The sequence below is a fragment of the Chanos chanos genome, chromosome 11 (assembly GCF_902362185.1).
Source record: "Chanos chanos chromosome 11, fChaCha1.1, whole genome shotgun sequence".
In the NCBI taxonomy this organism is placed as follows: Eukaryota; Metazoa; Chordata; class Actinopteri; order Gonorynchiformes; family Chanidae; genus Chanos; species Chanos chanos.
Window position 1 is genome coordinate 13,582,705 of NC_044505.1, and position 14,923 is coordinate 13,597,627.

The window sequence follows — 14,923 nt, forward strand, 5'->3', positions numbered from 1 at the left end:
TGTTGAACAGTATCATGATATGAATAATCTCTTAATTAACAGTGAGAAGTTGATGCAAAATTACTTCATTAATGACAGTTTTATTATGCTACATCTTTACGTATCTGTAACTGCTGCGGTTTTTCTGTTTTTAGACACTGCTGACAGATCAATACTTTTATTTTGACGATTCTGTGAGAACTTAAGTGTTTCGGGTCACCTTTGACAATAAGCAGGATTTGCACCAGTAAACATCCCGTGCATATTTTGTAGGTAGTTCGGACGATCAAGTAATTGAGATAATCGTTCATGTCGTACATTTTCATAAAAAGCTGATCATCCTCAACAATGAACCTTTATTTTGACGGTAGACTTTTGAACTCACGGTGAAGAAAAAAACGAACGTCACTTCCTACTGCTGCATGTTCTGTTGTCATTTCTAATTGCAATTTACATAATGAGAATCATTAACACATCATAGATTTCAGTTATGAAATGGGTGTCCTCTAGTCATGGTTATCTACATTTGTACAGCTTTAGACAGGAGAACATGCTTTCTGACATGGGCAGTTTGACGTAACTGCCTTTAATAAATAATTTGCTGCCGAAGCGTTGTGCGTATATCAAATACATACAAACCACTGGCGGGGCATGGGCTGGACTTGACATTGTTCTATGTATAGCGATCACAAATTGTTTGTAAACCAGTAAAATGACCATGAAATACCTGAGTCAGATATTATTGTTATCAGCAAATAACGTGCGTCCACAGACAACCAAGATACCAAGACGGTATGTTGCCTAACGACGTCGTGGAAAAAAACTTTTGTTCTCCCAACAATTTACGTCTTTACGGGGAAAAATCTTTCCCGCCCCTTGAGTTGGCATACAAACGCCCAAATTTCCACGCCTTACAACGGGAGGAAAACGCCAAGAAAAAAAATATCCTTGTTCGATCGGCATTTCCTGGATACACGTTACGGATGTTGCTTCTGACTGTAAGAAAAGGGAGAGCGATGCAAAAACGAACATCGGAAATGTCTTCAACAGCTGTACTCCTGTAAGACTTTTTCAATTTATTGTGGCTCGCCCTTAAATACAGCTTTATGCATATATATATGCGTGCGTGTATATGTTAGAGTTGTTGCTAACACTGACCTAAAATGTGTCAAACAGTAAGATAAAAGTTGTGTTAATTCGGACCGCTGCACCGCTACAGTCACATGTGGTGTTGTTTTCTCCTCGGCTTCGTTGTCTTAAGCACAGGTTAAGCAATAACTGCATGCTTCATTCGACCTCTCACAATAGTATGCTAACGTTAAATATCAAATTAAAAATACCGCTTGCATGTCGATGACTGAATCGCGACCGATGGGTGATTGAACTGGTTTGTACGGTTTTTTAATAATTCTGCGGACGTTAATTTAGCCCGTCTCGCATTGGTGGTGAAGGTTATCTTGGCAATTTTAAACGCTGTTATCATGTTCACCTGCAAATACGAGAAGAGAAACGTCAAAAGACCCAACGCCTGAGAAAATATATTCACACCTCAAGTTATGTTGCAGTCAAGTGTGATAAAAGAAGACCTATATGTAATAAGTGAAAAATATACACACAGGACAAGATACCAAACTCCAGATAGAGCTGCCAAAAAATCTCTACTCTAGTAATTAATATAATTTTATAATTCATATCATTTTGATTTGACTTTGTTATAGACATGTAAATCTGTTTGAGACTTTAAATAGTGATATTGGGCCCTAAAAAACTTGTATTATTATTATTATTAATAAACCTTTAATTAAATGGTTCAGAAGTCTTTCCTCATCCTGATTAGAAACTCCATAGTTCATCATGAACTATTCCATACACGAAATAGGTCTTTCACTGCAGATTTATACTGTACAGTCTCTCCCCTTGGATTTACTCAGGTCCAGGTAACCTGCCCAGGTGAGGGTTGGCACGGGCAATGGAGGTAGGAAGCCTACCGGTGGAGCTGTGGAGGCTCATCTTGGCTTATCTCCCCTTGCCGGATTTGGGCCGGTGCTGTCTGGTGTGCAGGGCCTGGCGAGAGCTCGTCCTCAGTTTGGACAGCACCCGTTGGCGTCAGCTGTGTCTCGGGTGCCCGGAGTGCCGTCACCCGAACTGGCCCAGCCGGCCGCACCTGGAGCCCGCCTCGTGGCGCGAGGCTCTCCGTCAGCACGCTCTGGCCAGCCGAACCTGGACCCAGAACGGGCCGGAGCTCCAGTCCTCGGCCTGCATCCACCTCTTCCGTCGGAGGAAGGACAGGAGGGTGTGGCACGTCGGTACCGGACCGGGCTGCGAGTACGAGACGCTCAGGGAAGCTCTGGCGTTGGCCGGGCCGTACGATCGGGTGGCGCTGTACCCTGGCGTGTACGAGGAGCAGGCAGAGGTGACTCTGAAGGTGCCAGTGGAGATTGTGGGCATGGGAAAACTAGGGGACGTGGCACTGTTAGTTAGTATCGCCCAGCAGTGCCCCACTGCCAGGCTATGTAACCTGGTGTTTATGCCTGCGTGGTTCTCACCTGTGGTTTACAAGGTGAGACATACACACACACACACACAAAGTTCTTCCTTAAAGCACTGGTAACTGTCTCTGTTATGTGGTTTTGAGTGTGATTGTCATGGAGTTGTGTAACTTGTTCTGTAGTTATTACACCACTTTCTTACTAATCTTTTTTTATTGCGTGTGGTCAAATGACAGTTTACACACATACACTGAGATAGACCAAATATAATTAGATGAGACACGGTGCTACTTAAAGGAATAGGTTTTGTTGTACTCTAAGGCTTGTTTATAGTTTTTGTTTTTCTTTATTTTGTTCCGTTAGACATCTTCAGGTCACGTACAGTTAGACAACTGTAACTTTGAGGGCTGTCAGCTTCACGTGAGAGGACCCGGAACCTGCCAGGCTCGGTTCTGTTCGTTTGCCCAAGGCAGCTCCGCCCACTTCCTGGGTGTGGCCATCAGCCTGATGGAAAGCTGTGAGTTCTCGGGCGGTGACTCCGCCTCCGTCACTGTGGAAGGAGCTCCCGTCTCTGAACGCAACTGGGCGTGTAAGCACCTCGCTGCCCTGGCCAAAACCTTCACCGCCGTGGCAGCGAGCAACGGGACGGTCGTCACGGACGCGGCCAACCAGACCGCGAAAGGCGAGGAGGGAGGAGACAATCCTGAGACCATGCCCCTGGGTGGAGCTTACACCTTAGAGGACTGGAGCAAGCAGGAAATGGATCGCCGAAAGGGCGGGGCTAAAGGTTTTCCCGAGGACGGATTGTATCAAGGTCAGGACACGGCGATCGAGGACTCATGGAGCGAGAGCGATCCCAGCGAAGAGGAGGAGGAGGAGCGCGACGACATCGACGAGGACGGAACGTCAAACGGCCCCGTTTCCACGGACTACAGACTCTCGTACGAACAACACGGGCTGGCGCACCTGTTGGAACCCAGACTGAACGCGGCTTTTCCCGCGTTGCGGAGCCTGTCGCAGGAGTTGCAGCGCGATGCGGAGGCGCAGATGTTGGCGGCCGCGGTCCAGGGCTGCCTGCTACGCCGCTGTTTACTGCGTGACGGGAAAGGGGGCGTTCACATCTGTAATTACGGACAGGCTCGATTGGAGGCCAACGTGTTTAGAGGACTCAATTATGCCGTTCGTTGCATCCAGAATGCAAAGGTAACTAACCACAGAGCTACATGTAAACTCATATAGCTTATATCAGCCTACGTTAGGAATACATGTGGTCTGAAGATGTTTCACCGCACAAATAACAAGGAACAAAAAATGTACTTTCCCTCCCTTTCATCCTCTGTCTGCCTCCTTCCTTTCCTCTCCTCTCCTCTCCTTTCCTTCTCTCTCTCTCTCTATCTCTCTTTCTCTCTCTGTGTATTAGATGGTGATGTTGCGTAATGAGGTGAGTGGATGTCGGGCGTCGGGCATATTTCTGCGTCTCTCTGCTCAGGGTCTCATTGCCGAAAACAACATCCATTCAAACGCAGAGGCGGGACTGGACATTCGCAAGGGAGCCAATCCCATCATCCTGGTAACTGTCAATAATGTATTGATTGGTTTGAAAGGCGTGTGACTTAAAAAAGTGAAAAACACTTCTGTTTAGTGTGTTTATGTATAGATTAGTGTTCAAACACTAAGATTCTGTTTACTGAGTGTAAAGAGAATGTGAGTGGAAGTGAATGACTTGAACTGAATGTGAACGCTGATAAGTGGATTTGAGACTAGGCTTGTGATTGGTTAAGAGGGAGAGTGAGACTCAGTGGTACAGCCATACAGAAGATTTAAATGTTAAGGCACTGAACTTAGACTGGAATGTATTTGAAAAGAAATTCCCGCCCTGTAGCCATAAGCGTACAGAACTGAATTTTATCTGGCCTCTGTTGTGGACCTGGATCCGTAGTGTTTTCACTGATCATTTAAAAAGGTACTTGTACGACTCTTCTTCTTCTATTTACTTTTCTATCTCAGTCAGTACCATTTTTACTCTTTTTTCTGTTTTCCTCTTTTTCGTCTCTCTGCAGTGTAACAGAATCCACAGTGGGCTACGTTCCGGAATCGTTGTCCTGGGAAATGGCAGAGGTTGTATCCGCAGCAACCAGATCTACGGCAACAAAGAGGCGGGAGTCTACATTCTCTTCAATGGAAATCCAGTGGTCAGGTATTCAGGACTCTCCGTGTGTCTGCTTGTGTTTCCTTCTCATTTTCGCTGGTATGCGAAATTGAGGAATTTTGGAATGTGGGGAACTGGGTGTGTGTTTCAGCCATCTGTGGTTGTAACTGCAGACTTGAACTGGGAGAACCCTGACTCTTAGTGAATATATTAAATAGTGCCAAATGCAGGAAAATGGTTCTTTCTTCGGTTCTTCTTTCATGCGTTCCTTTTTAATCACAGTATCGTTCAGCAATTTGTCACATGACTGACTTTCCCTACCCGCCCCCTATCCCTCTCTGTCTCTTGCTCTTTCTCTCCCACTCACTCACTCTCTCTGTCTGTCTGTCTGTCTGTCTGTCTGTCTGTCTCTCTCTCTGTCTCTCTCACTCGTTCACCCCACCCCCCTTCTCTCTCTCTCTCTCTCTCTTTCTCTCTCTCTCTCAGTGGGAATCATATCTTTCAGGGCCAGGCTGCAGGTATAGCTGTCAATGAAAACGGCAGGGGGCTCATCACAGGTTTGTTGAATTTCATAACTTTATTTAAAATTGATCAGGGGTTTTGGAAGCCGTCCAAACTTTATTTAAAATTGATCAGGGGTTTTGGAAGGTTTCCAGACTTTATTTAAAATTGGATCAGGGGTTTTGGAGGCCTTCAAAACTTTATTTAAAATTGATCAGGGGTTTGAAAGCTCAATCTGAACTTTATTTAAAATTCATCATGGGGGTTTTGAAGCCTTCAGAACTTCATTTAAAATTCATTACAAGATTGCAGGTGTCGAAAGAAAAAAAAAAGTTAAAACACATTATTCATAGACTTGTGGGTCTTTAAAACTAATTTAAAATGGATACGGCATATTGTGATTACAATTCTCCCATGTTAAAATCCCTACATCTCTCTTTTCTTCTCTGCAGTTTGTGCTTTATCTGAACTTCATGTAATCGAACTTACTCGCTCTCTCTCTCTCTCTCTCTCTCTCTCTCTCTTTCTCTCTCTTTCTCTCTGTGTGATAGAGAATGTGATCAGACAGAACCAGTGGGGCGGTGCCGACATCCGTCGGGGGGGCGACCCAGTCCTGCGTAATAACTTCATCTGTCACGGTTACTCGGACGGCGTGGTGGTGGGAGAGAGAGGACGGGGTCTTATCGAGGGAAACCACATCTATGGTGAGCTCCTCCTGTCTCCAGGGCAACGACTCGGACCAACTGAGAATTGGTCCCCCATCTCTATAGAAACGCTGAGGTTGGTAACCCTTCTCCTGAGGGACCAGGATTTCGAAGGATTTTGTTCTAATACAGCTGGCTCTGCTAGACCGCATGTGTCAAAATCCGGTCCTGGAGGGCCAGGGTCCTGCTGGTTTTTGTTTTCGCCTCTTAGATGCCTGTTGATTTTCACCTTGAAAACAGGTGTGCACGCTCTTTAGCCAATCAGAGATTGTATTTAGTTGGTCTACAAGAGGAACAGCAGGACTATGGCCCTCCAGGACACCCTTGTACTAGACAGAGACTCAACAGATTCTTAACTAGCTGAATTAAGCTGATTTGGGACCAGAATCCATAGCGGTTTTGGACTTAATACCCAGGCCTGAAGAATGATTTTGAATTAGCCCCGCCCTTACCTGCAGGGGTGTGTTTACTTAGTAAAGCTGATTGGCACGGTTTATAAACCTAACACTGATTTTCCCTGTTTTCATTTGTGGTCTCCTTAGGTAACAGGGGTTGTGGCGTTTGGGTGATGTCGACCAGCCTACCACAACTTGTAGGGAACTACATTACCCACAACCGCATGTATGGACTTGCAGTGTTCTGCCGGAAGGATCCAGATGCTGCTGGTGCCAGAGAGGTCATTCGCTCAGCACAGGAGAGAGAGAGAAGAGGTGGAGGAGAACGAGGAGGAGGAGGAGGCGGACAGGAAAACTTAAATGAAGAAGGAGAAATGATGGCATGGGAGAGTGATTTGGATAGCGAGGACGAGCGGTTCTCTTCTCGACGGCCAATCACCGTTGCCCTGGTGGAAAACAACTGCATGAGCCGTAATGGAGGTTGGTCGTGTCATTTTGCGTTCAGACACTGATTCGATTTAAGCATTCACATTAACATTCGCTCTCTGTATCAAATCCAAATCCGTCACACGCGGTGAAAACAGCAAAAGATTGGAAGTGCGTGTGTGTGGACATCAGGTCATTTGGGTGACGGTTGTTACTTCTCCTCCTCCTTTTCTAACTTCACCCTGTCCTTTTTTTTCAATCAACCCCCCTACATCTCTCTCCCTCTCCCTCTCTCTCTCTCTCTCTCTCTCTCTCTCTCTAACTCTAGCAGTGGGAGTCTATGTCAAGAGCAGTGAGGCGTTGAATGTGGTGTCGAACATGGTCATTGAGAACAGAGGAGCAGGTGTGGCGGTCATACAGAGCGCTCAGCTGACTCGCCTGGTCGGCAACTGTATCCGTGGTAACGGCCGCGCCGGCATCGCTGTGGAGCGGGAGTGCCGGGTCGAGCTGCGCTGTAACGGTGTCTATGGCAACGGTAGCCACGGCATTTGTTTCCGGGGAGACGGGCAGGTCGTGGAAAACGACGTTGTTGGAAACCGTGCCTTCGGGATCCGAGTGATGGAGAATGCAGACGTGCAGGTGAGAGGTCGTGTCAGGTCACACTTAGGCGCTTTGCTCTCAACAGTATTATTAAGCTGCAGGTTTATACAATTAGTTACTAAAGAAATAGTAAGTGAGATTTATATGCGATATCTAATATCCAGGGAATACATAAGATTTTAAGCATCTAATTAGTAGTTCAGATTCAAGTAAAGTTCGTCACCACTGTTGGTGATTTTGATGGTAGACCTCGTTTAAATGATTTAATCTCTCCACCTACCTGTTTACCTGTGGATGTGCTGATTGTCCAGGTCTTAAGGAATCGTGTTCAGGCGGGGCGTGGCTGTGGCATAGGTGTACAGGAGCAGGTAAAAGGCTTAATCCAGGAGAATCTGGTTTATCAGGGTCACCCGGCGAGTGCCAAACCCCAGATACAGCACCAGCCTCACAACCCCGACTGTGTGTTACTCAGCAACCTTCTCCTCACGCACACGCACAGGAGGTCAGTGAGGCCAAAGAGAGTCACTCACTCATTTGCTTGTTTTCTTTTAGATGGTACTTGGAGACTGTTGTAGCTGTGCTTATTCTATCCCCCTTTCTCTTTCCCCCTCTCTCTCTCTCTCTCTCCCCTTCAGGTCAGGGAAACTACCGGTACCCTGGGCTCTGGAAAACCCTCCTCCTCGTCCTCACGGAAAAGAGCCCTCTCACACACCTCCCTCGGCCCACCCCGCCCACTTAGCGATCAACGTGACAAGCAGGATCACTGCCACGGTGGAGAGCGGTTGCCATAACAATGGCAGCATCTTCTGTTCCATCCTTTGAGGTCACCTCATAGCACAAAATTATCTTAAAAGAGGAGAGGTTTTTTGGGGTTTTTTCGGCCCTCGGAAAATGGCGGGAACTGAGGTGCCGTTGTGGAACTTTGACCTCTGAGTAACGCTTTGTCTCGACGGAGTGAATTTCGCTGTGTTGCACAACAGCTGGGAGCCCTGTTTTGCTGGCATGAGTCACCTCTCTATTCAATTGGAGGAGTACATGAATCTTGTGTAAATGAAAAGGAATTGAGTTTGGTTCGTTCCTGCAGATGGACAGTAGCTATTCCGAGACAAGTCGAATCAGTCCAGACGTCTACCAGCACCTGGACTTTAAATATGCCCTCCCCCCACTGCCCCCCTTTGTATTTTGTCTTATCTCATTCGTTGTAGCCGACCACAAAGCCCTGCTGTAGCTTATCTGTGAACCTTAGAAGCATCAACGGTGACAGAAAGCGGAGCCGAGAACGGAAGACGTTCCGACGTTGCCATGACAACGTCTCTGAATGGATGGAAGAGTCAAACTGGGCCGTTTTTTTCCAAACCAAACTGACAACCACAAGACACAAGAAGCCTCCCAAACTGAGCTGGCTAACATTCCAACTCAACTCAAGCCCAGCTAAGACAGCGAGTAAAGGGGAAGCATACTTCTCTTTTTTTTTTCTACCCCCAGTTGTTGATATATTATGTTCAGCTGAACATTTACAGCCAAAGGCTAGCTGTTTCCTTATGCTCTAACTGAACCAAGATGTGAGGGAACATTAGCACTCACACGCAAAGACTTTTTACATTACACACACACACAGACAGACGCTTTTTTTTTTTTTAACATGTACTTTCTGGCTATGTTCCGTCATGCTTGAAGGTCGCTCGCGTGCATAAGCTAGCAGACCTGAAAGAAGGTGGTTATGATTGTATCCCAGATGGGAGAGATTTTCAAGTTTGTTTACGTCCACAAAACGTCCATACAGTTCGGTTCTGTCCTTTTTAGCATAGCATCCAGAAGCGTCTCTTTGCGGTCTCATATTAGGGGACGTTTCATTGAGCTTTCAGCTGTGTTGTTCAGCTGGAGACTTGTGTCTGAGCCCTCGGTCATGGCAGAAAACAAACAGAATGCACACACTCCACTGACTGAGTCAGCCGGAGATGGTTTTTACCCTTTTAGCCAAGAAGAAAGAGAAAGAGAGAGAGAGAAAGAGAAAGTGTGTGTGTGTGTGCGTGCGTGAGTGAGTGAGAGTGTGTTTGTGTTCATGTTCGGCAAAGATATAATGGACAGAGACAAAGAGAGTGAAAGAGAGCTGGTTTTACTGAGGAAGATCAAGGGCAGAGAAAAGACGCAGTAGCTAGAGTTATACATATAACATTAGCAAGTACAGAGATAAAAGGAGAGAGAGAGAGAGAGAGAGAGAGAAAGCACAGAAAAGAAAGGAAAAACAAACAAACAAAAAGCTGATGAAGGTAAAACACTTGGGGATGGCCCCCCCGCCCCCCGCCGGCGGTGCGACTGGGGAACTGAGACTAAACATGTAAACAGGTGAGCTGCATTCTGGGAACTACGGTCCTACTGGCATCAGCGTGTATTATCCAACCCAGCGATCACCAAAACATCGCCGCTAGTCCGCTGCCATGGCAACACCCGATTTGGCTCCTCCACGACAGGGCGTCTTTTTAATAGAGGCATTAAGATCCATTCAGGTCTCTGGCAGTGAGTGCAAACCAATGCCTTGGAGATGTGAGTGTGTGTGTGTGTGTGTGTGTGTGTGTGTGTTTTCCTCCTTAAGTGCTAAGTGCCCAGAGGCTTTTTCATTCCTCTTTCTTCCTCTCTCTCTTTAATGTCAAATAATAAAAAAAAAAAATAACCCCAGATAAATAAGATTTATACAAATACACTGCAAAACTGTTTTCACTCTTATTTTATTTTTTTTTAAAAAACAGTAATTGCTGAGGGTAAAACAAAACGGTTTCATGCGGTGAGTTAATGTTAAATAATGAAAGTTCTGAATAGTCTGCTTTGCTGAGGTGCCTTGAGTGAGAAACAAGAGCTTGGACCAGATTGCTGCCATTGACAAAAGAAATCATAAACCATAAAATATTTACAGCCCTTCCTCTCTTGATTTTTATCATTGTAAAGAAATTGTGCAATATGTAACATCTCAAAAAAAAAAAAATGTGCCTACTTTTGTCTGTTTTTTATACACACTGTTCGATCTAAATACACCAATTTTGAGCCATTTCAAAATGATCTCGTCTCTTTTTTTTTTCTTTTTTCGATCAACACACATATCAGAACAAAATAACACAGACATCAACCTCCGTACATAATGAATGTTTATTTGCATAAAAGTCGTGACACATGCAAATTTCACTGACATGGATGGAGTTTTCATGAACTTAATGAAAAGGCCACAGAGTTAAAAAAAAAAAGCCAGTGGGAGCACTCACCACCCCGAAATAAGACTACAACCATTCTGAAAATAATTTTCAATATTTTTCTTTTGGAAACAAGTGGAAAAGTTAATACTCCAGTGTAGCGAGAGGTGGTACATAGCTGAAGTTGATTCTAATTTGTGAAACTCAAAAGAGAAAGAAACAGAGAGAGCCCCCTCTAATTTTTTTTTTTTTAGCTCTATAGCAGAGATCGTCAGAGGTCTGAGAGAGGTCATCTCTCGCTCTGTGATTGGTCAGTCAGTCAGTCAGCCAGCCTCCCACGGGGAGCGAACTCTTAACAATGTCTTTTAAGTCATCTTCTTCCGTTTCCGGCGTTCCACCCGGCGCTCGTATTTGACTAGTGGAAGCACCAGTGTAACCAGTTTGTGTTCGTCGCCGATCTCAGCATCTGCGTTTGTTGCTCCCAGTCTGCCCAATTTCAGTCTCATGGCCTTTGCTACCTCCAACATCCTGACAGTTCAAAAAGGAAAAACATGTAATCATAATAACTGAGTTTAGTCATATATATAACTATTATTGCTTTTATTTGTGTAAATAATATTCTACTATATGGCATACATTAAAACATTAACTCAGTAATTAGGACATATTAATGATTTATCACTGTAGCAGAATTATATGATTGGAAAGTTGTAACAAATTTGAAAAATAACTAGAAGACATGTTTCAGACTATGAAAAGGGGTAAAAGTTAATTGCTGAGTGTGTACGATGGTTACCAAGTGTGTGTGTGTGTGTCTGTGAAAGAGACCTGTTTTCACTGATCCCAAGGTCACGGTGTAGCTGGGTAATATCAGCAGTAAAGTCACCCATGTGTAACAGAAGGGCCAGGCAGTGCGAAGCCAACTTCACGTGCATGGAATCAGACACTACATTCTTCACTCTGCCAGTCAGAGAGAAAAAGAAAAAATGAAATGATTCAAATAAAAAAAGAGAGAGCAACGTCAGAGTGCAGGCCTGTTTAAAAGGCTCAGAATCTGTATCTCTTCCTGCTTTACACAATAGCGATGACCGCCAGCACAGACAAACCGATCTATTTTAAGAGTTGCAAGGTCATTTTAAGGTCATTGCATGGTCCTTCAAATTTCTCACCTGGATTTACTGAAACTCTCCACGGTAAAGTTCTTCATCACTTTATTCTGGATGATACGTGGACAACCTTCCTCAGTGCCGACTGTAAGGAAAAAGAACACAAATCAATCAAGAGTTTTACAGCCCGGCGTGGAAAAAAAACGACCAGAGTTACCAGAGAAATGTACATAAAATGGCTAATTTATCGTCAAATACGTCAGATTTGAACCATCTGGACCAGCTATGAAATTATAATATGAATGTTCAAGCTCGAGTGACGTTGGACAATCCGTCCATCTCCATACTCACACTTGCGGGTGATATTTCTTTCGTGTGCCAGCTTAATGAGAAGTGACAGGTACCAGACACAGCGTGCCTGTCTCGTACGAGCCTCCCCCTCCTTGGGCAGACACTCCAGATGGTAGAGAACAGTCTGCGGGCTACAAACAAGCATATTAAACAGGTCAAATGAGGCCAAAGCCTCTGGAAGAGCCAAAATGGCCGCCGCCACAGTCAACATTTCCGCAGCCAACATAAGCAAAAAAAAGAAAAAAAAAGAAAAAGTGAACCCAGTAACCGCGGGAGCCGGAATGGCTCCCATTCTTTCACACTTGAAAGCTCTTGATTTTGCTTCGCCACATTAAATATTACTGCCATTTCCAGTATTTCTGTGGTAATGGCAGTTGAAATATTTTCTGCCTGTATTAAAGGTTGGTTTGATGGCATTCCTATGATGCAAAAGTGAAAACCCACCTGCTGTCTCTCATCTTCTGTAGGTCCTCTGAGGTAAGCTCCTCCATCTTCTGCCCAGGCTCCTCCAGGGCGGCATACTCCACAGGAGACAGAACTGGTACAGAGCTCAGGAACCATAGCAACTGTCATTCATTAGCAGTGTCACGGAGGGGTTTTAGAGTACATGTTGCCATGACGCTAACTCGTAAAAACCAAAGTAAATTTCATATTTTTGAAGAACTTCATTCTCGAGATGCCTATCTTGTACATAATGAATTCTTAATGAATGTTATCCCTCACGTTTGTTCAGATAAATTAGGAGCTATTAAGCGCTATCCTGACGTGTTAAGAAGTTTGGTAAAAGACGCAGCCAGTTGGAGGATACGTCCATCAAACGGATAAACGTCTTCCGGTTTCTTGGCTTCTGCGTTAAACTGGGGCAAATACACGGCACTGTCTGCCTGAGCCTCAGTGGCTGCTACCTCCTGCTGAAGAGCTGAGAGAGAGAGAGAGAGGTTAATAATCTTAATCATTCAAGTTTGACACAAAACGAATTTACTATAGCATAACTACGTTTGCGCCCTGGAATATGTCAGAGTGAGTGTGTGTGTGTGTCTGTGTGTGCGTAGGCGTTTTACCTTCGATGCCCTTCTGCTCGATGATGCTGCCTGCGGCTTTAGCCACCGCCAGGTGTAAGGTTTCATTTCCAACTTCATTCAACCTGCGTGAGTTCAGGGCCCGTTTCTGTTTGTTTGTGCCGAACGCTTCTATCAGAGAGTCCACCTGCAGGCAGCGAAAAACAAAACCTCAGTCAGTCAACACACACACAAAAAACAACAACAACAACCGCGAGCAGTCATCGCACAGCCGTCTCCACTACAGCACCGTGATATTCAGCCAATCAGGACACAGCGTAAAGACCTGACGAAGGCCATTACGAGTCTGTCGTTTATGGATTTATCCCAGTACGACTTTTATTATTATGTTTGGCTGAATAAGAAAATAAAGCATATCAGCAGAATTTGAACATACTGTTTCTCATTGTATCCACACACATAACTGAGCCTGAGGTGAATGGGTAGAGATTTTTTTTTTTACCTTGTCTCTGTAGGACTTTGTTTGTGATTTATCTGTATCCTCGGCGACAGATTCACCTGTGGGGGGTGGGAGGGGGGGTTGTGACCGAACAAAAAACTCTCTAGAAAGGCCTTTCAAATACCAGTGAGGGAAGCTGTGTTTTTATAAACCATGGTACTGTATTTAAATTCAATTCACAGGTTGTCTGGTCTGCATAACTAGCTTTACTCAACTAAGCTGTCAACAGAATGTTTGTATGATATTAACAAAAAGTTAATCACCACAGACAGACAGACAGGCAACGGGCATAAACATAGGAAAAAGATCATGTGATCAGTAAAGGAGATATGATTTACCTGGTATGGCCGCTTGCATGTTGAACAGCTGAGCATTATGAACCACCATTTGTTTGGTCGTCTTATCCAGAACGCCGACAAAATATCTGTCCATGTGATTCATCATGCCATCAGCGACAAAAGTAAACATTTTAAGTTTCTCATTATCATTGCAACAGACTGTTGTTCATTGGACTTACTTGCAGAGTTTGTTGCATTGTAAAGACCCTGTGCCAAAGTTGCTTCCGACGTAAGCAAGTCTATCTGATTCTGCCACCTGTGCAGAGGAGATGAAAACATTTTAGTTATCTATGTAATGTCTACGACTAAATATTACTGTACATTAACATTAGCGACCTGACTCCATGTTTTGAGTTTTAAAAAAATGCAGTGTATTAAACTAGAGTTAACGGACTTCTTTATTCAGTCCAATCTCACCACAATTCTCCTGGTCTTCTTTCTGGGATTGGTGTTATCGATGTTTCTGTACAGTGTTAAATCAAACTGATTTGTGTTTTTCACGCTGCCATTTGAAAATTTCACTGCAAATGCAACAAAAAGGGAGACACATCATAACTTGCCATAGGAATCAATAACAGGTTGCCGACTTTAGCATTTTAGCGTAAGTGCTCTGCTACACACGTGGGCCGCTGAAGTTTTCTAAAAAGAGTCGTAATGAAACTTTGAACCTAAGATGCAATAACATGCATGAAGAATGAGATACTGGGCTGTTGAAACAGTTGGTATGGTAAAGAATTACCTATAAATGCGCTCTTCTCTTCCTCCTCTTCACAAGTTTTCCACTTACACTTCTCCGCCATGTTTGTCGCCAACAGATGACGTTATTTTCATTCGCCTGTTTTGCAACACAACGTTAGTGTGACTGAGTAGAACTTAATGAAAAATATACCTAATTATTGAAGCAAAAGTATTGTGGATCAACAGTTGATTCGTTAGCTGACATCGTTTAAAAATTACCACACAATTAAATGAATCGATTATTATATGTATGTTCCGTCGTATACTTGTAATATTTAATTTAGTTACATGTGCACAATTATTGTTTTTCTCTCGTCGTGAAGCAAAAAATCCGAAAAAGAAAAATTTATTCAGTCGGTAGTGAACATTGGTTAGCGCCATACATCTCGATGCCATCTATTTTAATAGTAAATAGTGTTTCCGTGTTTTTCCTTTCTTTTTCTTTCA

General features: G+C 44.2%; 2 protein-coding genes across 2 annotated transcripts; one reads left to right on the forward strand and one right to left on the reverse strand.

The window, feature by feature from the left end:
- The first annotated feature begins 963 nt into the window (after window positions 1–963).
- fbxo10 (F-box protein 10) lies at window positions 964–8,065 on the forward strand. Its single transcript, XM_030788217.1, has 11 exons — window positions 964–1,039; window positions 1,911–2,539; window positions 2,832–3,671; window positions 3,889–4,038; window positions 4,529–4,665; window positions 5,104–5,174; window positions 5,670–5,822; window positions 6,365–6,697; window positions 6,972–7,282; window positions 7,555–7,745; window positions 7,879–8,065. Exons 2-11 carry the CDS (start codon window positions 1,949–1,951, stop codon window positions 8,063–8,065), a joined length of 2,964 nt encoding a protein of 987 aa, XP_030644077.1. The 5' UTR covers window positions 964–1,039; window positions 1,911–1,948.
- A 2,228-nt stretch (window positions 8,066–10,293) lies between these two features.
- On the reverse strand, window positions 10,294–14,538 carry polr1e (RNA polymerase I subunit E). Its single transcript, XM_030788173.1, has 12 exons — window positions 14,478–14,538; window positions 14,156–14,259; window positions 13,918–13,994; window positions 13,739–13,824; window positions 13,404–13,459; window positions 12,944–13,088; window positions 12,691–12,801; window positions 12,327–12,420; window positions 11,883–12,013; window positions 11,595–11,676; window positions 11,254–11,385; window positions 10,294–10,953 (listed from the first exon to the last, which is right to left on the reverse strand). The coding sequence occupies exons 1-12, from the start codon at window positions 14,536–14,538 to the stop codon at window positions 10,791–10,793; spliced, it is 1,242 nt and encodes a 413-aa protein (XP_030644033.1). The 3' UTR covers window positions 10,294–10,790.
- Between the last annotated feature and the right edge of the window lie 385 nt (window positions 14,539–14,923).